The 25,145-nt window shown below is 42.7% G+C and overlaps 1 protein-coding gene across 3 annotated transcripts in view; it reads left to right on the top strand.

The window, feature by feature from the left end:
• The window catches only part of ZDHHC17 (zinc finger DHHC-type palmitoyltransferase 17), a 132,368-nt gene that overhangs the window by 53,450 nt on the left and 53,773 nt on the right, over positions 1 to 25,145 (top strand). For all 3 annotated transcript variants that reach the window (XR_005587717.1, XM_039497953.1, XM_039497962.1), the window contains 4 exons: positions 10,174 to 10,238; positions 10,896 to 11,058; positions 23,075 to 23,200; positions 24,993 to 25,135. Coding sequence is in view for 2 of the 3 variants with exons in the window: in XM_039497953.1 (XP_039353887.1) it covers positions 10,174 to 10,238; positions 10,896 to 11,058; positions 23,075 to 23,200; positions 24,993 to 25,135 (497 nt within the window). In the remaining variant the exon portion in view is untranslated. The remainder of the gene's footprint in view (positions 1 to 10,173; positions 10,239 to 10,895; positions 11,059 to 23,074; positions 23,201 to 24,992; positions 25,136 to 25,145) is intronic.

Here is a 25,145-nt window from a genome sequence, read left to right as displayed (position 1 = left end):
TCTGCTTCTTCCTTGGCTGCTCCACAGCTTGGGGCTTCAGGAAAGAACCAGTTTTGATGTGTGTGTTGAGAGTCTGGCTGGATCCCTCCAACACTCCTTTTGGCAACTGGCTGGCATGGGATAACCTCATATCTCTGGATCCCGCAGATAATCAGCAATCCAATTTCAAAATGTTTCTGTCCCCTCCTCACCCATCCTGTCCATCTTCAGGAACCTTTCTCATGGGAGATTGTTTAAACAAGATGTGGACTCCCTCATTCAGCTGGGATGGGTAGAGGAAATGCCACAGAGTTCAGAGGCAGGGGATTTTATTCTAACTGTTTCTTAAAAAGAAGAAAGGGGTTGGAGACCCATCCTTGATCTTTATCTCAAACTTCTTTGGTTGTTTCAAATTCCATATGGCTAACCTTGCTTCTGTGATCCCCTCTCTTGATCCCACGGGCTGGTTCATGGTTCTCTGCACCTCCTAGGCTCTAGAACAAACTGGTGGAGTGACTCATCAGAGATTTATCTGAGAACCATGAGTCCTGCTCAAGATTGCAGACCTACTTAAGCCTCTTGCACAAATAGGGATTTACAATAGACTCATGACCTTGCTGGTTCTACTGAATCTGGTCTCGCAGAACAATGGCCCAATCCTGCATCCAAATAGGACATCCCTGAATCTGGCATCTTGGAGGCTAGCTGGTTGACATCTGTAGAAAAAGCTGCTCTGCTGCATGTTCAAGACATCTTGGTCCAAAGCAAGAAACCCTGGACCAGAGTGACAAAAAAAGCCCAATGGAAGAGATTTTCTATGTGGACAAGGCAGCATTGGATTTCTCCAGTAGCAGCTCCAATTCCAGTTGTACTGGACTATTTACTTTCTTTAAAATTATAAAGTGTATCCCTCAGTTCAGTAAGAACACACCTGGCAATGATCTCTGTGAGCCGTCCTTCTGGACAAGGCTACACCTCTCATAGTGGCAGAATTCATCATGTTTTCCTGTCATCAGAGCTCTCTGCCTCTCCAGCTCCCAGAGCTGGCTGGAATAGGGGTAGAGGTGGGGTGGGGGGGAGTAGGGGGGGAAGGAAGGGAGAGACCAGGCAAGCAGGGCTCTGTGCTTCACTAATACTGTGGGAAAGCTTTTATCAGGGCTGGTCTAAACTAGGGGGGGGATCGATCTAAGATATGCAACTTCAGCTACGTGAATAGCGTAGCTGAAGTAGAAGTATCTTAGATCGAGTTACCTACCGTCCTCACAGCGCGGGATCGACGTCTGCGGCTTCCCCTGTCGACTCCGCTACCGCCGTTCGCGTTGATGGAGTTCCAGAGTTGACAGGAGCGCGTTCGGGGATCGATATATCACGTGTAGATGAGACGCAATATATCGATCCCCGAGAAATCGATTGCTACCCGCCGATACGGCCGGTAGTGAAGACGTACCCTCAGTTTCGCTAGCAGAAAGTGAAATTGACAAGAGCCTTTTGGACAAGCAGCCAAGGTGCCAACATTATGATTTTCCTGTTGAAAAATCAAAATTTTCATGTGGAAAATGTCAGTTTTGCAAAAAGGGCATTTTTAGCCAGAAATTTGTGACCATTTCTAGCTGACTGGCATATATTAATCCAGTTGTTGGCCTTCAGACCCTTTTAGAATGCTTTGTTGCCATGCAAATTGAGATATACCCTCTTTGCAGTTAACCTAGAAAGCATAGCTGATCATAAACATAACTATAGAATACTAAGTATTAAAATTTCCAGGATTTACTTAGACTCATAGACTTTAAGGTCAGAAGGGACCATTATGATCATCTAGTCTGACCTCCTGCACAATGCAGGCCACAGAATTCCACCCATCCATTTCTATAACAAACCCCTAGGCTATGTCTGAGTTATCGAAGTCCCCAAATTCCGGTTTGAAGACCTCAAGCTGCAGAGAATCCTCCAGAAAGTGACCCGTGCCACATGCTGCAGAGGAAGGCGAAAAACCTCCAGGGCCTCTGCCAATCTGCCCCGGAGGAAAATTCCTTCCCGACCCCAAATATGGCGATCAGTTAAACCCTGAGCATGTGGGCAAGACTCACCAGCCAGCACCCAGGAAAGAATTCTCTGTAGTAACTCAGATCCCAACCCATCTAACATCCCATCACAGACCACTGGGCATATTTACCTGCTAATAATCAAAGATCAATTGCCAAATTAATTGCCAAAATTAGGCTATCCCATCATACCATCCCCTCCATAAATTTATCAAGCTTAGTCTTAAAGCCAGATATGTCTTTTGCCCCCACTACTCCCCTTGGAAGGCTGTTCCAGAACTTCACTCCTCTAATGGTTAGAAACCTTCGTCTAATTTCAAGTCTAAACTTCCTAGTGTCCAGTTTATATCCATTTGTTCTTGTGTCCACATTGTTACTAAGCTTAAATAATTCCTCTCCCTCCCTAGTATTAATCCCTCTGATATATTTATAAAGAGCAATCATATCCCCCCTCAACCTTCTTTGGCTTAGGCTAAACAAGCCAAGCTCTTTCAGTCTCCTTTCATAAGACAGGTTTTCCATTCCTCGGATCATCCCAGTAGCCCGTCTCTGAACCTGTTCCAGTTTGAATTCATCCTTCTTAAACATGGGAGACCAGAACTGCACACAGTATTCCAGATGAGGTCTCACCAGTGCCTTGTATAACGGTACTAACACCTCCTTATCTTTGCTGGAAATACCTCGCCTGATGCATCCTGAAACCGCATTAGCTTTTTTTACGGCCATATCACATTGGCAGCCCATAGTCATTCTGTGATCAACCAATACTGCGAGGTCCTTCTCCTCCTCTGTTACTTCCAACTGATGTGTCCCCAATTTATAACTAAAATTCTTGTTATTAATCCCTAAATGCATGACCTTGCACTTTTCACTATTAAATTTCATTCTATTACTATTACTCCAGTTTACAAGGACATCCAGATCTTCCTGTATGATATCCCGGTCCTTCTCTGTGTTATCAATACCTCCCAGCTTTGTGTCATCCGCAAACTTTATTAGCACATTCCTGCTTTTTGTGCCAAGGTCAGTAATAAAAAGGTTAAATAAAATTGGTCCCAAAACTGATCCCTGAGGAACTCCACTAGTAACCTCCTTCCAGCCTGACAGTTCACCTTTCAGTATGACCCGTTGTAGGTCTCCCCTTTAACCAGTTCCTTATCCACCTTTCAATTTTCATATTTATCCCCATCTTTTCCAATTTAACTAATAATTCCCCATGTGGAACGGTGTCAAATGCCTTACTGAAATCGAGGTAAATTAGATCCACTGCATTTCCTTTGTCTAAAAAATCTGTTACTTTCTCAAAGAAGGAGATCAGGTTGGTTTGGCACGATCTACCTTTTGTGAAACCATGTTGTATTTTGTCCCAATTACCATTGACCTCAATGTCCTTAACTACCCTCTCCTTCAAAATTTTTTCCAAGACCTTACATACTACAGATGTCAAACTAACAGGCCTATAGTTACTCAGATCACTTTTTTTCCCTTTCTTAAAAATAGGAACTATGTTAGCAATTCTCCAGTTGCACGGTACAACGCCTGAGTTTACCAATGCATTAAAAATTCTTGCTAATGGGCTTGCAATTTCATGTGCCAGTTCCTTTAATGTTCTTGGATGAAGATTATCTGGGCCCTCCGATTTAGTCCCATTAAGCTGTTCAAGTTTGGCTTCTACCTCGGATGTGGTAATATCTACCTTCATATCCTCATTCCCAATTGTCATCCTTCCATTATCCCTAAGCTCCTCATTAGCCTTATTAAAGACCGAGGCAAAGTATTTATTTAGATATTGGGCCATGCCTAGATTATCTTTAATCTCCACTCCATCCTCAGTGTTTAGCGGTCCCACTTCTTCTTTCTTTGTTTTCTTCTTATTTATATGGCTATAGAACCTTTTAGTATTGGTTTTAATTCCCTTTGCAAGGTCCAACTCTACATGGCTTTTAGCCTTTCTCACTTCATCCCTACATGTTCTGACCTCAATAAGGTAGCTTTCCTTGCTAATCCCGCCCATCTTCCACTCCCTGTAGGCTTTCTGCTTTTTTTTAATCACCTCTCTGAGATGCTTGCTCATCCAGCTTGGTCTACAACTCCTGCCTATGATTTTTTTCCCCTTTCTTGGGATGCAGGCTTCTGATAGTTTCTTCAACTTTGACTTGAAGTAATTCCAAGCCTCCTCTGCTTTTAGATCCACAAGTTCTTCAGTCCAATCCACTTGCCTAACTAATTTCCTTAATTCTTTAAAGTTAGCCCTTTTGAAATAAAAAACCCTAGTCCCAGATGTATTTTTGTTTATACTTCCATCTAGTTTGAACTGAATTAACTCATGATCACTCAAACCAAGGTTGTCCCCTACAACCATTTCTTCTATGAGGTCCTCACTACTCACCAAAACCAAATCTAAAATGGCATCCCCCCTTGTTGGCTCTTCAACTACTTGATGAAGAAATCCATCAGCTATCACATCCAGAAAAATCTGAGCCCTATTACTACTACTAGCACTTGTCCTCCAGTCTATATCTGGGAAGTTAAAGTCTCCCATGATCACACAATTCCCATTAGTGTTTACTTCATTAAAAACATTAAAGAGGTCTCTATCCATCTCCAAATCAGATCCCGGCAGTCTGTAGCACACCCCAAGCACTATCTCAGGGGAGGCTCTAGTAGCTTTCTTTCCCAATGTGATTTTTGCCCAGACAGACTCTTTCTTATCCATTCCATCCCTTCTTATTTCTTTACAGTTAACCTCATCATTGACATACAATGCTACTCCACCACCTTTGCCTTTATTTCTATCTTTCCTAAACAGCACATAGCCTTCAATACCTGTACTCCTATTCCACCATGTTTCTGTTATCCCTATAATATCCGGTTTCACTTCCTGCACCAGTAGCTCTAGTTCCTCCATTTTGTTACCTAGGCTCCTCGCATTAGTGTACAGACAGCTTAATTTTTGCCGTTTGGCTTCACTGACATTCTTTATCTGGTTAGGCACAGACATTCTACCACCAGTATCACCTATTAGACTGGTATCTACACTACCCTTCCTCCTTATGTCCATTCTTCTGCTCATGGCTGTATCCTCTCTTACTTTGTTTTCTTCCCTCTCGGTGTTAAATTCCGGCGTGGAGATTACCTGGACATCTCCCAACCATCTCCCCCAAATTCCTAGTTTAAAACTCTCTTAATCAGTTGGGCGAGCCTCCATCCTAGAAGTCTATTTCCCTCCTTACTCAGGTGAAGTCCATCCCGAGAGAACAGTCCTCTGTCCATGAATGCTTCCCAGTGGCCGTACATCCCAAAGCCCTCCTTATAGCACCACTGCCTGAACCATCTGTTGATCGCCATAATCTTGTCACACCTTTGTTGCCCTTCTCTAGGAACAGGCAGAATCCCACTGAAGATCACCTGAGCCTCGATTTCCTTAAGCGTCTTCCCCAGCCTGGCATAGTCTCCCTTGATACGTTCCAGCGAGAACCTAGCCGTATCATTCGTTCCCACATGAAGGATAATCAACGGATTCTTTCCCACTCCCATTAAGATCCTTTTCAGCCTCAGGTCCACATCCCGTATCTTAGCACCCGGCAGACAGCACACCCTTCTGTTCTCCGGATTAGCTCTAGTTACAGGCCTGTCTATTCTTCTCAGTAAGGAGTCCCCAATCACGTAGACCTGCCTTTTCCTGGTGACAGTATGATTCTTTGTTCTATCTCCTGCTCCCACTGGCTGGAAGTCCTCTCGATTCCTGTTCGCCCTTGCAATCCTCCGCAACCCATCCTGTATTCTCCTGGGGCTCATATTTGGTGGTGTCTCCATTGACTCTTCCCCTCTTCCTGTAGGGCTAGCTGCTCTTCTCTTTTTCCTTGCCCTCTCACCTTCAGTGACCACCTGCTGTGTCCCTTCTTCATTTTCCAACTCTGCAAACCTGCTCTTGAGCTCAATTTCTCCTTCACTGGCCTGTCTTTTCCTGTGCCTGGTTCTCTTAGTTACATGCTTCCACCGTCCACTTTCCTCACTCTGCAGTCTCCCCTCAGAATTCTTTGGTCCTGCTTCCATCTGCAAGTCTGAGATTATCCCTTCAGCCGCCTCATTTCTTTGCTCCATCATCTGCTCGAACCCCCTTCTAAACTCAACCTGAGTTTCCACCTGCATCTCCAGTCCTCGGATCTTTTCTTCCATCAGCTCTATCAGGCAGCACTTCATGCAGACGAAACTCTTTTTTCAGGTACCCCCTCCAGGATCATGCACATGCCGCAGCTTCCACATCCAGTCATCCTCATTGTGTCTTTCACTGCTGCCTCGGTCATAGCCTTCCCACTGAAAACCTGTTAGTCAAAGAAACAAAAACCAAAACAAACCCCCAACAGGCACCAGAACACTGGCAGACCACCACCCCCTCCCTTCACTAGCCTGTCGGTTCTTCTGCCTAGGTCTAAGTTTCCCCCGAAAACTCCCCCTGTGAACTCCCAGTGCAACTCCCCTGTTTACAGCTCTGTTTGCTGGCTGCTGTGCCGCTGCAGCTGTCTATGCCGCTGCCTGACTGGCTGGCTACCTTTATAGGACCCCTAGGCAGATAAGCCCCGCCCCCTAAGCAGGGCTCAGCTTCTCTCCCAGCACCCTGCCCCTACCAGCCTCCACACTTACAAACTACACAAAATACAAAATACAAAAACCTGCTCCTCCAACAGAACTCCCTGTGAAACTCCCCTGTTTACAGCTCTGTTTGCTGGCTGCTGTGCCGCTGCAGCTGTCTACTTAGGAGCCACCATGCATACTGGACAAGTTGGACACCATCTATCACAGATACAAAAAGGGAAATTAGGTTGTTTGAATAACACGTTTCTTATGGTGCAGTTGTAATGAATTTAAGGCAGCCCACGTTCAAGAATTGAAGGAAAATTAGTTACAATAATGTCAAACAGCCCCAGTGGCTCAAAACCAATAATATAATTTATTTGGTGATGTTACAAAACCAAAAATATTACAGGAATTGGGCTGGGGATCAAGTAACTAGTTGGCCATGATACTTAAACTTTTTTTTTTTTTAATTGTCAGCCAGGCTCCAGACATTGCAGAAAGTCAGTCAGTCATTTTTCTAAGCAAATAGCTTGTTCAAATTTACATGAGAAAATATAACCTGTGGTCTATGATACGTATTCCAAGGGTTATATGTGTAGGCATATGTACACATAATATCTATTTTGTTTAAAAAAGTAATTTTTTTGTTGTTGGATATAACATCCTTTTCCTACCAATAAAGTTATTAAAAGCAGAACAAAGAGAAAATTAAGGTATTTTAAGTATTCAGAAGATAAAATAAAAGGCTGCTAATATACAAAAATGAAAAAGAATGAAAGCATGTTTTTACTATCCATTAAATGGTTGTCCACAAATAATTAAATGTAAATACTTTACACTTATTCATAGATTCATAGATGGTAGGGCTGGAAGGGACCTCGAGAGGTCATCGAGTCCAGTCCCCTGCCCTCATGGCAGGACCAAATACTGTCTCGACCATCCCTGATAGCCATTTATCTAACCTACTCTTAAATATCTCCAGAGATGGAGATTCCACAACCTTCCTAGGCAGTTTATTCCAGTGTTTAACTACCCTGACAGTTAGGAACTTTCTCCTAATATCCAACCTAAACCTCCCTTGCTACAGTTTAAGCCTATTGCTTCTTGTTCTATCCTTAGAGGCTAAGATGAACGAGTTTTCTCCCTCCTCCTTATGACACCCTTTTAGATGCCTAAAAACTGCTATCATGGCCCCTCTCAGTCTTCTCTTTTCCAAACTAAACAAACCCAATTCTTTCAGCCTTCCTTCAAAGGTCATGTTCTCTAGACCTTTAATGATTCTTCTCTGGACCCTCTCCAATTTCTCCACATCTTTCTTGAAATGCGGTGCCCAGAACTGGACACAATATTCCAGTTGAGGCCTAACCAGCGCAGAGAAGAGCGGAAGAATGACTTCTCATATCTTGCTCACAACACACCTGTTAATGCATCCCAGAATCACATTTGCTTTTTTTGCAACAGCATCACACTGTTGACTCATGTTGAGCTTGTGATCCACTATAACCCCTACATCTCTTTCTGCCGTACTCCTTCCTAGACAGTCTCTTCCCATTCTGTATGTGTGAAATTGATTGTTCTTTCCTACATGGAGCACTTTGCATTTGTCTTTATTAAACTTCATCCTGTTTACCTCAGACCATTTCTCCAATTTGTCCAGATCATTTTGAATTATGACCCTGTCCTCCAAAGCAGTTGCAATCCCTCCCAGTTTGGTATCATCTGCAAACTTAATAAGCGTACTTTCTATGCCAATATCTAAGTCATTGATGATATTGAACAGAGCCGGTCCCAAAACAGACCCCTGCGGAACACCACTTGTTATACCTTTCCAGCAGGATTGGGAACCATTAATAACTACTCTCTGAGTATGGTTATCCAGCCAGTTATGCACCCACCTTATAGTAGCCCCATCTAAGTTGTATTTGCCTAGTTTATTGATAAGAATATCATGCAAGACCATATCAAATGCCTTACTAAAGTCTAGGTATACCACATCCACCACTTCTCCCTTATCCACAAGACTCGTTATCCTATCAAAGAAAGCTATCAGATTGGTTTGACACGATTTGTTCGTTACAAATCCATGCTGGCTATTCCCTATCACCTTACCACCTTCCAAGTGTTTGCAGACGATTTCCTTAATTACTTGCTCCATTATCTTCCCTGGCACAAAAGTTAAACTAACTGGTCTGTAGTTCCCTGAGTTGTTTTAATTTCCCTTTTTATAGATGGGCACTATATTTGCCCTTTTCCAGTATTCTGGAATCTCTCCTGTCTCCCATGATTTTCCAAAGTTAATAGCTAGAGGCTGAGATACCTCCTCTATTAGCTCCTTGAGTATTCTAGGATGCATTTCATCAGGCCCTGGTGACTTGCAGGCATCTAACTTTTCTAAGTGATTTTTAACTTGTTCTTTTTTTATTTTATCTTCCAAACCTACCCCCATTCCATTAGCATTCACTATGTTAGGCATTCCTTCAGACTTCTTGGTGAAGACTGAAACAAAGAAGTTATTGAGCATCTCTGCCATTTCCAAGTTTCCTGTTTTGTTTCTCCCTCCTCACTGAGCAGTGGGCCTACCCTGTCCTTGGTCTTCCTTTTGCTTCTAATGTATTGATAAAAAGTCGTCTTGTTTCACTTAGCCAGCATTTATCATTCTGAGAACCTAACATTGTCACTAACTACATTCTGTTGCCTCATTCATTTCATCTAGCTAAAATATGTTATAACATGGTAGTGTTTAGAATTGTCATATTTAAAAATTTCCTTGTAAGGATTCTTTCTTCCAGTTAAAACCATTCTCAAATGCACTTTACTGCAATATCGTTTTTTTATGGACTTGCTCACTAATTTTACAGTTAAATATGTTACTTGTGCCAGTATTCCTCAACACTAGTTAATATAAATATCCTGGAGGAGAGAAGGTTAATTCAATACTGAGTTTTGTGGCTACAAAACCTGGAGTTGTAAATACGAATGATGTATTAAAATGCAGAAGTGCTTGATTATGCTTACTGCAAGCGTTCGTCAAATCTTAAATATTAGGGCATTATCTTATTTATGCCAGGCACAGAGGGAGGAAAAGGTCTCTTGCTCCCAAGTTTCACATTGCACAACTTCATTATATTTTGTTTTCTTGTGAAGAATCAGTTTGTCTGTGTCTGTACTGCACTGCAATATGGACTACGGGGCTGTGAATTGAAGCACCTGCCAAAGAGTTGTGCTGTAATTCACCTGTGTGGTCACTGTTGGCGTAAACTAAAAGGTACCTGGTTTGCATTAACGATGGCCTTTCCAGACCAGTGTTATGTTAATCCAGACTAGATATCTTTTTGTTTGCACCAGCAGAGTTTGTGGGGCAGTTACAGCACAGCACTTTGGTGCACTCTGCAGTTCATACCTCTGTAGTCCTAGTTGTTGGGCTGTGTAAACAAGCCTTCAGTGTCTACATTGAAGATTGGATACCAGACTTAAATGACCAATATCTGATCCAGCATGGCAAATCCTGTGTGCCTATAGTATACTGAAATTTTAGCATTTTTTACTTACCTCACTAATGCTTTCTTTTTATCAGGATGTAGATATGATGGATCAAAATGGAATGACACCTTTAATGTGGGCAGCTTACAGAACACACAGGTAATAAACTCATTATAATACAGACCTGTTCAAAGCACTCTGCCTTCATCAGACAATATAAAATACAAAGACAAACAAGTCACTGTCTTTTTAATGAGCTAAATTATTCGCACAGTGCCATCAAACCTACTATAATTTGCCTGATTTATGACCATTAGTGAAGAAGAGAGGATGCTGTTTGACATTATTACTGTGTTTTCTTCCTTCTCCCTTCTCTGCTTCTCCTTCTTTGTTAGGAGTTGTGTGATGATGAGAAATGAGAAAAGTTTCGTACCCTCACTGCTATGCATCAAATATGTAGACATTTGCATGGTATTACATGTTTATAATGATATTGTCACTTTTCTGTGTTACATGGGAAAATAAGAATTTATATGAAAATATGTGCTCTACTACCATCTAGAAGAAACTTTGTTACACTTACTGATTAATTTATAGCTCTGTGCCGATTCCATTGGATTCAAAAGTAGTTTTATAATTTATTGCAGTGGGAGCAGAATTGGCCATTAGTACATAACACTATAAAAAAGGGGTGTTCTGATTAATATTGTCTGAGTTGATACACTAAGATACTTAAGTAGATCAAACTCATGGACAAACAAAGTCCATTGTGATTTTTAATTCTTTATAGATCTAACCAAGCTTTTATTTTTCTAGTGTGGATCCAACTCGATTGCTGCTTACTTTTAATGTTTCCATTAATCTTGGGGACAAATATCACAAAAATACAGCACTACATTGGGCTGTGCTAGCAGGAAATACTACAGTCATTAGTCTTCTACTAGAAGCTGGAGCTAATGTTGATGCCCAAAATATCAAGGTAAACATTTTAATCTTTTATTATAAGTGATGTACAGTAATACAAAAATAATGTAAAATCTATGACTCTTGATTATTACTAGAAATTAGATAATTGCTAGGAGCTGATGCGGGGTCATGATGATACTGAGCAAACTATGCAACTATATTTGGGACCCATTTTTCAGCAAGAGTAGCCTATACCCTCTAATTCTGCATCTGCAAAAATACATTTGTGAGGATGTGTATCTGCAAAAACACATAAGCAATTGTTTTGTGCATTCAAAAATGTGCACATCAGTTTTTGTGGGAGCATATGCTTCTGAGTATAAAATTGGAAAACTGCGACTGAAAATTTAATCTTGCTAAAAGTTTTGGGGTGATTTGAGGTGGGGATATTTGCTGTTTTCTGGAAAGAGGACAGAAGCTCCAATTTGTACCATCTCACAAGGCAGTCAGAATGTTCCATAACTACAGAATATTGGTTAAAGGAAAATAATTGTCTCACTTCTCCCATGTGACTAAGTTTTGCTTGATGGTAGGGATGGGGTGGAGTCATCAGGGAACTAGTTACAGTTCTGTGGTTTAGCATTAGAACAGCCAAGTAGCTGCGCCAACTTATGCCACTGGCACAAAGTCCCTATGTCTACACTGAAATAAAAGACCCATGACATAGCCATGGCTGGCCTGGGTCAGCTGGCTTAGGCTGCAGGGCTGTAAAACTGTGATGTAGATGTTTGGACTCAGACTGGAACCTGAGCTCTGAGACCCGCTTGAGGGGGGTGGGTCTCAGAGCCCAGGCTCCAGCCTGAGCCTGAACATCTACACTGCTATTTTTAGTCCCCCAACCTGAGCTGTGCAAGCCAGAGTCAGCTAACCTGGGCTCTGAGACTGCGCCACTGTTTTTATATTGCAGTGTACCCTAAGTGATCAGTAGATAATTGGAATAATGGAGCTGCAACACCTCAGCCATTTACCATACACCCTGTATGCTAGAGTTGTGGCCGTTGGCATAAAAGCAGGCTCTACTGCTTGTGCATGCCAGAGGTGTGTTCATCTCCACAAGGGAGATTCTCCAGTGGCCATTTTTAGCTTGAATTCTGGGTGGCACAATAAGGATGGACAGACTGGAAAACCCAGCCTGATATTTGCAATTATAACATACCGCAGTGGTATAGGTTAGTTAATTTGTTCATACGAGGTGATCCAGGCATTTGTCTTATGTTGTCAGCCACAGAGGCAATCAACTTATGAACTTTAAGTACTGTACATATTTTATTTGAATTCACACAGAATTGTTAAGGGTATCCATTTTCTTGGCCAGTGTGGGTCAGACCCACAAGCAAGTGCAATATAATTTTACAGCAATTGAAGCTGTGTTATTGCATTCTAGACTGTCACAAATCTTGGTTACCTTGAATGAAAATTTATCACAAAGTCTGCGTTGCTTTTTTGTGCTTTGAACCAAAGCAGCTAGCCCAGGGATGGGCAAACTTTTTGGCCTGAGGGCCGCATCAGGTTTCTGAAATTGTATGGATGGCCGGTTAGGGGAGGCTGTGCCTCCCCAAACAGCCAGGTGTGGCCCGGTCTCTGCCCCCGATCTGACCTCCACTCCACTTCTTGCCTCCTGACGGCCCCCCCGGGGACCCCTACTCCATCCACCCCCCCTACTCTCTGTCCCCTGCCTTCCCCCGGACCCTCCGCCCCTTCGTGATTGCTCCCCGGGATCCCTGCTCCATCCAACCACCCCTTTTCCCTGACTGCCCCCAGACACCCCTCCCCTAACTGCCCCCGCCCGCTGCCCCATCCAACTCCCCCTCCTCTTCCTGATTGCCCCTCCAGGACCCCTGTTCCCATTCAACCCCCCTGTTCCCTGCCCTCTGACTGCCCCGCCCCCTATCCAACGCCCTCCCTGCTCCCCGTCCCCTTACCACGCTGCCTGGAGCACCGGTGGCTGGTGGCGAGGCTGCACTAGGACAGGCAGTCGTGCAGCACAGAGCACCGAGTCAGGCCCTGGCTCTGCAGCTGTGCTGCCCCAGGGGCTCCCTGCTCTGCCGCCTAGAGCATTACGCCGGCAGTGCAGTGAGCTGAGACTGTGGGAGAGGGGGAACAATGGGGGAGGGGCTGGGACTAGCCTCCTGGGCCAGGAGCTCAGGGCCGGACAGGACAGTCCCGCAGGCCGGATGTGACCTGCGGGCCGTAGTTTTTCCACCTCTGAGCTAGCCTCGCACATTTGCTTGCATGACTATGCTGTAATACTCTACTAGTTATCTGTATAGTTAACCATGGATGTGTTATATTTTCAGCCTCAACTCTTACAAGCCCACACATGCGGCTACTTTCTGTGTCATCTCTTCAACTACTAATTATAAAATGACCTATATATGCAGTGTATACATAGTAATATATATATATATATTTATATATATATAAAATAAATCACTTCACCAAAAATATTGCTTATCATAAAGGGATATCTTTTATTCTGGAACAGTATATTGTATCCTCTCCTCAGTTATTGGGAGGCAGCAGCAGTCAGACAGAAAATAGGCGTTTAACCTGCTGGATCATGGTATGTTCTCCACAGACATTCATTCTCTGTCACAGGTGCTTACTCCCTAGTCCATGATTTTCAAAGTCAAATATAGAAAGGAACAACAGATGGATAGAAGAAAATGTGTAACCACTGACCTAAAAAGCTGGATAAACTGTTGTGTAATGAAGTAGCCAGATCGATCTTACTTATTAGAAAGAATAAGATAATAATGGGTGATTCATAAAACAAATGGTGATGACGCTTATTGAGAAGTTATGTGGTCTCTGTAGACAGTGTGGGTTGATTCTGAACAGACACAGCAGCTGTCCAAATCTTGCGGCAAAAGCTCCTATTCTGTATTACTTAATAAAATAATGGAGTGAGAGAGACCATAGTATGGCCATGTGCATATCTCATGTACAGAAACATCTCCTCTTTCTACCTAGGACAAATCCATAACTTTGCCATAATGAATTTTAATAGAAATCAGACAAGGAACTTTTTTTTGTCATAAATAGTCCTTACTAGTACATTATAGAATTAATCAGGCAATTTGAGTTTTGGAAATGATAGTTCCATTTTGTGACTCCTGCGAAGTACAAACAGTTTCAAAGCCTAAATATTCAACTTTAACACTCACTCCAGGTATAAAGCTGTGTGGTTTTTTGGGGGGAAGAGGCATGGGCATGTTTTGATTTAAATGAAAAGCTTAGTAAACTCTCAGAGTGAATGTAAAGGCAGGCCTTTGAACAACTTTTTCTTGTGAGAGCACTATAAAAGGAAATTTGCAAGGAAGGGCCAGCAGTTTATCCCCCTTCAGGCTGGGAAAACAATTTAAGAAAAATGCTTTCAATGTAAGAAAAACTGAGATCTTCTTGAATGTCTAATCTAATGTGACAGAACTTTCTCAGGGGAAAGTTAAAACTCCAGATAAGCACAATAGATTTAGGGGAGTTTTAAATGCAGTCTGTTCTGTAAAGGTGAGTCAATAAAGGATCACAACTACATGTCTAGTGTAAAGACAGATAGTAGTGAATTTTGAACCCAAAGAGTGCTTGTAGCAACTTCTTACCTAGTGTCCCCTTGTAAGAATAACAACATTTGTATGTAATGCAGTACACGTTGGGAATAATACTCTTAATATGCCTCCATGTGACAAATCATCAGACTCAATAATTTTTAGAGCTAGAGTTTATGAAAGTCTCTCTACCTTTACTAGGCTGGTCTAATAGACTAACTTAGTCCTTATGCTATCTCTCTGTAAGCTTTGGTAGTTCTCATAAAAGGGGCATGGTTTTCAGGAGTAAAATTATAGAAGATCTTTGCTGATTAGATATCATAAATATGCATACCAAATCCTTGGCAATTCTGTAACCACTAATAGTGGCTCAGGTGCTGTCTTAAGTTAATTTCTTATTGCATTGTGCATGAGAGTTAGGAGGAGAGGTCGGGCTTGAAAACTTTACTAGATAGCCACTAGCTGAAAAACTAAACCTACTAGTAAATATCAGAGACAGGAGGGGAAGAATTTATCATCAAGGTCCCAGGGGTAACATCCCATTTAGATTGCCAAACCCAAGCACTTGGAAGTGGGTAACTGCTGAAATTTTGCCATGTTGCTGTCTCTAAAGAGATGGAGACTTTTGTCTTTCGTAGCAATCGTTGTTAATAGTAGCAGCGCATCTCAGAAAGAAGGACATTCAAATCTATTCTTATATCAAGAAGTGATTGATCAAGGACAGATCTTAGAAGGAGATGGCAGTTAGCCTGGCATATAGGGCAGGAGGCATAGCTGAGACAATTATGAAAAATAGTTTCTTATCCCATCAGACACAAGACTTTATAGTAACCTTGGTCAATTCTAGGTTGGTGAGAGCATAGCTTCCTGACAACAGATTTCTGTGGGTGCAGTTGCTGTTACTCAGAATAAAAATGAACCTGACTGTGACAGTATGGGCGTGTCTGTGGTTGCTAGGCCATATATCAGTGTGCATGTACAGAATGCCACTTGCCAGACTTCACCTGCAGCCACCCCAGCTCTGGCTCAGGTCTTTCTATTCCCTGTTGAGACACCTGCTGAACAAGAATATTTTGGTTCCTTCTCATGTCATCACAGAACTGAGGTGGAAGAAAACCAAGAATGTTCATGATGAGAGGATTCCATTCTCTTCCATCTCCCCAACAAGAACTTTAACATCCATGTATCAGGCATGGTTGGGAAACCCATCTGTACCATCTACAAATTCAGGGGACCTGTTCCTCAGAAGACATAGGTCTCCACATTGTAGGAAAAAGAGAGCCTAGAGCACTGGGCCTGGTGAAAGATGTGAGGACTGAACCATAGCCAGCAAATTTAGGGCACGAACCAAAGTCAGGCCATGTATTAAAGCAGATCCTTACAGGTTTACTATCCGATACATGACCTTGGCAACGGTATTGTTAGTGTTGCTAAAACACGGGTATTCCAAAGGAGCAACAAATAGTGGGTATGTGTGTAAACACACTCCAAAAGATTAGCCCAGGTACCTTGTGACCTGACCAGGTAAGAGGGTTTGACAGAAATGATGAATAGGGATGTTTTGCCTGAGACATCTGGAAGCAAGGTACAAAGGGAGGTAATAAGCGGATGTTATGAAACATGCAAGGCAGTACATAAGTTGTTTGTCTTAGTCTATAAATGTTGGGGTACCTTGCCTTAACCCTTTGTGTAGCCTTGGGAACAGTAGAGACTCCTGCTGCTGACTGAACTGCTCCTTACCACAGGGCACTCCTGTAACCATGGAATCAGGGCGCTGGGACTGTGTCTTAAGGGCAACAAACCTCGCCAAGTGTCTTTGTCACTGAACCATGCCTGGAGTTATTTCTGAATAACATCAAAGTTTGCTGAATAAGCAAGCCGCATTCTATGCTTGTGTTAATAACATTGGAGTTCCACGAGCAGAAACACTGAGCAGCTGTAACAGCTAGATGGTGTTACCGTGGCAATGAAATTCCAGCCTTCAGCACTTAACCACATACATCATTATCCTGGAGCTTAGAGCCATCAAGCTAGCCTACATGGTCTCCCTCCATGTTCTTCAAAGTTCCACAGTGCAGATTCTGATACACAGCATGTCTGCAAATGCACTATATCAAAAAGCAAGGAGGTGCATGCGTGTCCTCTCTCTTTCTAGGGGCCATCAAGTTCTGAACATGGTACCACTGAAATGGGTTACCTCAGCAGGTATGTCTGCACTGCAAATAGACACCCGTGGATGGTCCATGGCAGCCAACTTGAGCTTGCAGGGCTTGGAGGGTGGTGGGGCTGTTTCATTGCAGTATAGTCTTCCTGGTTTCCGCAGCAGCCTAAGCTCTGGGACCCTCCCACCTTGCAGGTTGTCCTAGAGCCTGGGCTCCAGCCTGAGCCTGGAAGTCTAAATTACAATGAAACAGTTCCGCAGCCTGAGCCTGACTCAGCTGACATGGGCCAGCCATGGGTTTTTCATTGCAGTGTAGGCATACCCAATGGCTCTACACCTCCTGGGAATGAGCAGCGACCTGACAGACTTCCAGAACAAATAGTCTATTGCTAATCACAGGTGGTCCCTGTGGAGATCCATCACAAAGCATATATCCCATCATTAGAGGTTCCCATAATACAGGGTTTCTCAAACAGGGGTCACCGGTTGTGTAGGGAAAGCCCCTGGCGGGGCAGGCTGGTGTGTTTACCTGCCCCGTCCGCAGGTCCGGCCGATCGCGGTTCTCACTGGCCGCGGATCACTGCTCCGGGCCAATGGGAGCTGCTGGAAGGGCGGCCAGTAAGTCCCTCGGCCCGTGCTGCTTCAGATCTTTGACTACTTGTTGCATTTATAATGCCTCTAGCCTTTCGTTCAGCTCTATTAAGGCCCACCTTGCAGCAGTCTCAACTTTCCATTCTCCTGGATGGTTGTGTTCAGTTTTCTCTCACCCAGAGGTATTAAAGTTTCTCAAAGGCCTGTTATATACTTACCCTCCAGTCAGAGAACCCGCTTCTGACTGGAACCTTAACACTGAGACTAGAGACTCATGGGTCCTTCCTTCAAGCCCCTTTCAGAATGCCCCTTAGTTCATCTCACTCTGAAGATTGTCTTCCTAATTGCAGTCACTTCATCCAGAAGAGTGAGCGAGCTCCAAGCACTTATGGCTGATTCTCCCAACATGACGTTTCATAGGGACAATGGGAACCTCACCCTGGTTCATCCCTAGTGTAGTCTTAAAATTCCATCTGGATCAGTCAGTCATCCTACCTGTCTTCTTCCCCAAACCCCTCTTTTCACTGAGAGAGAAGTTTGGTTCGCAACTGTTGATGTGGAACAGATGGTGATTTGGACATATCCATAACCCTGCCTAGTAAAGTCCTTTCCTCAGAGAGCTTCTTTAATTGACTGAAAATGTTGTTTAGCTTAAGTATTTCTTGAATCCTCTGGATGGAAAACCCATCTTATTTCCCAATTAGTTAGAGAATGAAATGTGACAGGTGAGCTCAAGCTTTTTGAAAAGTTTGCAGTCAGCTCCAGGCACTAAAAATGTTAGTAAATGACATCGCACGACCCTCTAAGCTTTTTTGAGGGAGTTGACCCAGGTCAGAACCAGTCATCCAAGTAAGGCACTGGTTTTATTTTGAACAGAAAGATTACCTCCAGGATTTTGGTTAATGATCAAGAGACAGTAGGGAAAAAAATCAGTGCTCTATACTGAAATGGAAAAGCTTCTAGAATGAATCTGATCAGCTTGATATTTAGGGTACGTCTACACTACCCACCAGATCGGTGGGTAGCGATCTATCGGGGATCGATTTATCACGTCTCGTCTAGACGCGATAAATCAATCCCCAAACGCATGCCCGTCAACTCCGGAACTCCACCAGGGCAAGAGGCGGAAACGGAGTCAACGGAGGAGCTGCGGCCGTTGATCCCGCGCCATGAGGATGGGAGGTAAGTCGAAATAAGATACGTCGACTTCAGCTACGCTATTCCCGGAGCTGAAGTGGCGTATCTTACATCGACACCCCTCCCCCCCCCAGTGTAGACGAGCCCTTAGAAACATGAAGACACACATCTTGGAGATCTGATGACACTAGGCAGTATCCTGGATTGATATCATAGCATCAGTTTTCCATTTCTAATTTAATTAATATGGGGTTGTCTGTTTTGACTTTTTTTTTAACAATAAAAATAAGATAAATAACTCTTCCTGGTGGTAAGATCATATTCTTTTCCTTTGAGGATTGGATTGGAATGGAGATGGAATGACTTTCATTACTGAGAGAAAGGACTGAATCTTAGGCAGTAACCCCATGTTATAACGATTCTCTCACAGTTATCCAGTATTTTTACCCATAATTTATTGAACTGACTGGGGTAGTCTCATAAATGAGGGAACTATTTTGTCAGTTAGAACAAATCAGTGGAAATCTTGAGTACTTGTAATGTCTTCCATTTCCAAAGGAAGAATGAAAGTAATAATTATGCTATCTAATCATGAATTTCTAAAATAAGAGCATTTACTGAAAGAGGAATTAACTGAATCTACTAGTGAATCTTGGAGTGGATCTTTGATGTGTTTTCTTGCTCTGAGAAGTCATCACTTTTAAAGGCTTGACTGTGGGTATGTCTACACTACAGGATTATTCTGATTTTACAGAAACTGGTTTTTGGAAACAGATTGTATAAAGTCGAGTGCACACGGCCACACTAGCACATTAATTTGGCAGTGTGCGTCCATGTACCGAGGCTAGTGTAGATTTCCGGAGCGTTGCACTGTGGCTAGCTATCTCATAGCTATTCCATAGTTCCCACAATCTCCCCCGCCCATTGGAATTCTGGGTTGAGATCACAATGCATGATGGGGCAAAAACAGTGTCGCGAGTGATAATGGGTAAATGTCATCAGTCAATCCTCCCTCAGTGAAAGCAACGGCAGACAATCATTTTGCGCCCTTTTCCCTGGATTGCCCTGGCAGATGCCATAGCATGGCAACCATGGAGCCCTTTAGCCTTTTTTAACTGTCACCGTATGTCTGCTGGATGCTGCTGACAGACACAGTACTGCAGTGCTACACAGTAGCATCCCATTGCCTTTGCAAGTTAGCAGAGACCATTTGCTGCTGTCATGGGTGCTCCTGGCTGGCCTCGGTGAGGTTGGCTGGGGGCGCATGGACAAAAATGGTCATTCCGTTCTTTAAGTTTTGTCTAATGGAGAGTCAGTCCTGCCTAGAATAAGAGGCAAGTCTACTAGAGAACCAGAGAGGCAAACAGCTGCTCCGGGTCAGAGCCTCAGACATCCCGCAGAAATGATGAGCTGCATGCCATTCTAGGGGTTGCCCCTGCAACAACCCCACCCATTGCTTCCCTCCTCCCCCACCCCTCCTGGGCTACCATGACAGTTATCCCCCTATTTGTGTGATGAAGTAGTAAAGAATGCATGAATAAGAAACAACACTGACTTTATTGCCTCTGCAAGCAGAGATGGGGGAGAGGGGGTGGAGCACAGCCTCCAGCTGCTATGATATTCCAGGCAGGATTGAATCTCCATTAGACAAAGCTTAAAGAAGAGAATGACCAGGAGTCATTCCCATTTTTGCTCAGGCGCCCCCGTCCGACCTCACTGAGGCTAGCCCGGAGCACTCACGGGATGGTGATGACGGATACCAGTCATATTGCACCGTCTGCCATCGGGAAGGGAAGGGAATGCTGCTGTGTAGCACTGCAGCACCGCGTCTGCCAGCAGCATCCAGTAGACATACGGTGACCTTGAAAAAAAGGCAAGAAACTATTTTTTTCCCTTTTCTTTCACCGGGGTGGGGCTGACGACATACACCCTGAACCACCCGTGACAATGGTTTTGACCCTTCTGGCTTTGGGAGCTCAGCCAAGAATGAAAATGGTTTTCGGAGAGTGCGGGAACTGTGGAATAGCTGGAGTCCTCAGTCCCGCCTCCCTCCCTCCGTGAGCGTCCATTTGATTCTTTGGCTTTCCATTACGCTTGTCTCAGCTCCTTAAGTTTCACGCAGCACTGTGTTGAGTCCCTATTGTGGCCTCTGTCTATCATAGCTTTGGAGATTTTTTCAAATGCTTTGGCATTTCGTCTTTTGGAACAGAGTTCTGATAGAACAAATTCATCTCCCCATACTGAGATCAGCTTCAGTATCTCCCGTACGGTCCATGCTGGAGCTCTTTGATTCTGGGTCTGCATGGTCACCTGTGCTGATCAGCGCTCCCCGCTGGGCAAACAGGAAATGAAATTCAACAGTTCGCGGGGCTTTTCCTGTCAACCTGGCCAGTGCATCCGAGTTCAGATTGCTGTCCAGAGCGGTCACAATGGTGCACTGTGGGATAGCGCCCGGAGGCCAATACCATCGAATTGCGGCCACACTAACCCTAATCCGAAATGGCAATACCAATTTCAGCGCCTACTCCCCTCGTTGGGGAGGAGTACAGATATTGGTATTAAGAGCCCTTTATATTGATATATAAAGGGCTTCGCTGTGTGGACGGGTGCAGGGTTAATGCGATTTAACGCTGCTAAATTGGATATAAACTCATAGTGTAGACCAGGCCTTCGAATGTCCCGTTAATGTGCCCTTAGACTATTATTTTCTTCTGATCATTATGATCACACATGATGAAACACATCAAGCTTAATAGTTATTACTTGCTGGCACAGAGATAAGTGTATTGATAGACCAGAATTGAGATCCCTGATGTTGGTTATAAATATTAAAATGTATTTAATAAATCAGTCATGCCTCCATATTAATAAAAGGAATACACTAAAACGGCCAGTAGATTAGAAATATAGTCAAAAGATTTCTTTAAAGCTCCTGCCATCTTTTTATCTAGGCAGTCACTAGGTGTCATATGGCCCTCTAGTAGAAGGGATGCTCAGCTGGACCCTGAGGCAACCGCAGGATTTACTTAGGAGAACAACTCCTAGAGGGGATTACTTGTCCACAGGTAACTCTTTTATAGTTTGGGTACATAAAATGACACCAAAAAATTAGTGTCTCAGGGTTTTCCAGAGATTAGTGATCCAAGAAACCAGTAGATCTGTGACTAGACAGGGTATTCACCATGGTTGATCCCCAAACTTTTCTGTTTCCTCCGAGGGTTGAGCTAGTTTAACCTATATTTTAATGCTCTGATTGAATAACAATGAGGATAAGGATAACCTTTGGTGTAAGTTTTCTGATGGGTTAGGCTGGCTCAACACCTCATACATAGGAAGTGGAAGGAAACTCCTCAGAGGATCCACAAAAATCCACTTCAGGTTTTCCATTATGTACTACTTAATCCCTTAACGGAGACTCAGGATGAGACTTTCAAAGGCTCAAATGGAAGTTAGGTGCCCAACTCCAGTTGACTTTCAGTGGTAGTTAGGTGACTGTCCTATGTGCCTTTGAAAATCTCCTCCTCAGTTGCTAGTACACTGTGCCCTTTCTGGGTAACTTCAGTTTCTGGTACCTGTCTCATTTTTTTTTAGGCATGGCCGAGTGATGGAGGATTCAGCTATTTTTCAAGCCTCCATGAATGCTTTGTTTAGGAGGGGAGTTAACTCCAGTAGAAGAAAGGAGGAGTCAAATGCGAAACTGGAGCTGGAGGTACCTGCAATTGGTTGTCTCTTGCCTCCGCTATAACATCAGACCCTAGTCATGAATTTTCACTTAGCTCTTTTTCTTGGAGTAGAAAACAGATGTCAATCTCTGTGGATGGAAATCCATTTAGTTCTCTCTCTCTAACTCCGCTCCTGAGTGTGCAGTGAGAGAGAAACTAAAACAATGCCATTGCTGCCTTGGGACCTTTCAAGATAAGTGAAGAACCTGGCACAAGCCAAGCATAAGGACCTCATAATGGTAGGATAAACTGGATGCCAGCAATCAATATACTTTCTGTCCTTTTCCAGTTTCTTCCTAGGACCACAAAGGCTGGGGCTGACCTAGTAACATTTAAATTGTGAGAACCTTTTCTCACAGAAAACAGATTGTAGTACTGGTGACTTCTGGTGATGTCTTCCTTGAGGTAGAGGAGTAATCATATGCAGTGGAGAGTTTCCATGATCCAGTGGGCAACAAATGCATATTTTTTTGGTTTAGTTTCTGCTGCCTGTCAATAGTTGAGGGGGAAACACAGATAAGGGGGATGAGTGTTCAGGACATTTAAACACAGATTTATTATGCCAGAGGATCCCTAAAGGCAACAGTTGTTGCCGCATTTGAGGCATAGAAATTATGTCATGAGCATGGATTTAGCATTGTGTTCATCACTCATGCAGTTATAAGGGAAGTAAAAAGAAAAAGACTGGAGGGAATGAATGGCCTATTTGGTGTCAAAGTAAGCATCGGAGTGAAATAATACCAGAATATTATTTAATGTCTTTTCAATATGATGATAATTTTATGTGTGTGATTTTCTATTTTAAAAGTAAAACTGTTCTGAGTACTTTTTATTTTTAAATTAAAATTCTCCCATTTTCCCAACTCCTGGCAGGGAGAATCACCACTTGATTTGGCAAAACAGAGAAAAAATGTTTGGATGATCAACCACTTACAGGAGGCAAGACAGGCAAAGGGATATGACAATCCATCATTTCTCAGAAAGCTAAAGGCTGATAAGGTGAGAAGAAACTGCACATTTTTCATGTAAAATCATATTTTTGGCATATTCCTCCCTTTTAAAAAAACGATGCTTCAATACTACAGTGGCCGGCATGGCAGGAGAGCTCATGTAGATAGATATTAAGAACTTTGTCCCATGTTTCAGTTCTGGGATTATCTCGTATCGTCTTCTTCTATCTATCTTCCATATCATTGCCATAGCAACCTTGTAATTTTTTCCAGCAGTCAACGACAATGCTATTGCATTGACTGAGCAGTAGGGAAAGTGCCTTAGGAGCAGTGCAGTACTCTTCCTGCAGAGAACCAAGATACTTTCACAAATCTGATATTCAATCACTCTCAGATAATTGAAGGTTCAGGCTATTTCCTAAACTTTGCTCTCCTGTATAACTGCTGGTGAGTGTCATATGACAAAGTGAAGCAACAGGGAGGCTGACCGCAACAGTATAATGGTGGCATATGAAGCTCCCTAGTTTTCAAAGGCTTTTTATTTGATCTTAAGGTATAATCCGAATTGGAATATATAACCTTGGCAGTGGTATTAGTTTGATGGATAAGCAATTCATCTGTCAGCTTTAAAAATAAGCAGCTCAATTTAACAAAAACATACATTTTCTACAAAAATGAACTGCTTTTAAAAATTGTTTATAGTGCAGTGGCCTGGTGGGCTAATGACATTTTAATCTTTTGTTATCCAGGGAATGACAATTTAGAAACTAGGGTCATTTTTTAAGTCTGTGCACAGGAAGAAAATTGGAGCACTACACATGACCTGAGCTGAGTGATGTTTACTGACTTAAAATCTTTCAGAAGGAGAATGGATGGAATACATTATAGGACAGGGGTGGGCAAACTATGGCCCACGGGCTGGATCCGGTCCTAGGGTAAGGATAGTGAGCTGGATTTTGTTCCCACTCGAGCATGATCAGCAGAATTGTTAACTAAATTCCAACTGGAGAATATTTACCTCAAGAAGTATAGAACTATACATCTCAGTAGCTCCTGTGCTACATGTAAAATATATTTTAGTTGGGTAAAGGTTACTGGAGATGATGTGCTAGTCGGAAAGAACATAACTTGACTTTATATCCCAGAGTGAGTTTGCAACTATGGTAAGTATAAAATCTTTTTAGTTCTAAATTTAGCACTTTTGATATGAAGGTCATTGAAAGACAAATGTGGAACCTCATGGTACTATTTTTAGCCATTTTCCACTCCACTTTACTATAGTTGCTTTTACCCCTTGTTTATCAATCTACTCGTAATTAGATTTCAGTATGCAGTGCTGCAAATTATTTTACAATCTTCTATGTTTTAAATAAATTACTTTCTTAATTCATCTCTAACTTCCAACCTACTTGCATTATGGCATTTATTTTTGTTTTTCTTAGTGTGTAAAACATACTTGAGTTGTTCACATTGGCAACTATCTACAGAGGTCAACCGTGTTACTTGATATATTAAAAAATTATGAATTATGAACTCTAACTAGTCTAATTGAATATAACAGCATTTTACACATGAAAATTGTTTGACTAATCACTGGTGCTAGAAGAGAAATCAAGGCATCTTTTAGTAGGAAATCTCTTGTTTCCATTTAGGAAAGAAATGACTTCCATAGTATGAGCATCCTAAAAAGAAGAAAAATACATTTAGAAAAGTAGCTTTTTTTCTCCCTTATCATACTAAGGCTCTTAGACTTAAATGAGTTATTACTGTTTTAGTTAAATTGTGTAACCATTTCCTACAAGAACTGTAAATTGCTTACTGAAATATTTGTTTCTGTGCAGGAATTTCGTCAGAAGGTGATGCTAGGAACTCCATTCCTAGTTATTTGGCTGGTTGGGTTTATAGCAGACTTAGATGTTGATTCGTGGCTCATTAAAGGGCTAATGTATGGTGGTGTATGGGCTATGGTACAGTTTCTTTCAAAGTAAGTATTT

This window comes from Mauremys reevesii, linkage group 1 (genome assembly GCF_016161935.1).
Source record: "Mauremys reevesii isolate NIE-2019 linkage group 1, ASM1616193v1, whole genome shotgun sequence".
Taxonomy (NCBI): domain Eukaryota; kingdom Metazoa; phylum Chordata; order Testudines; family Geoemydidae; genus Mauremys; species Mauremys reevesii.
Note: the sequence above shows the minus strand (reverse complement) of the source record. Positions and strands in the feature narration are given on the sequence as shown.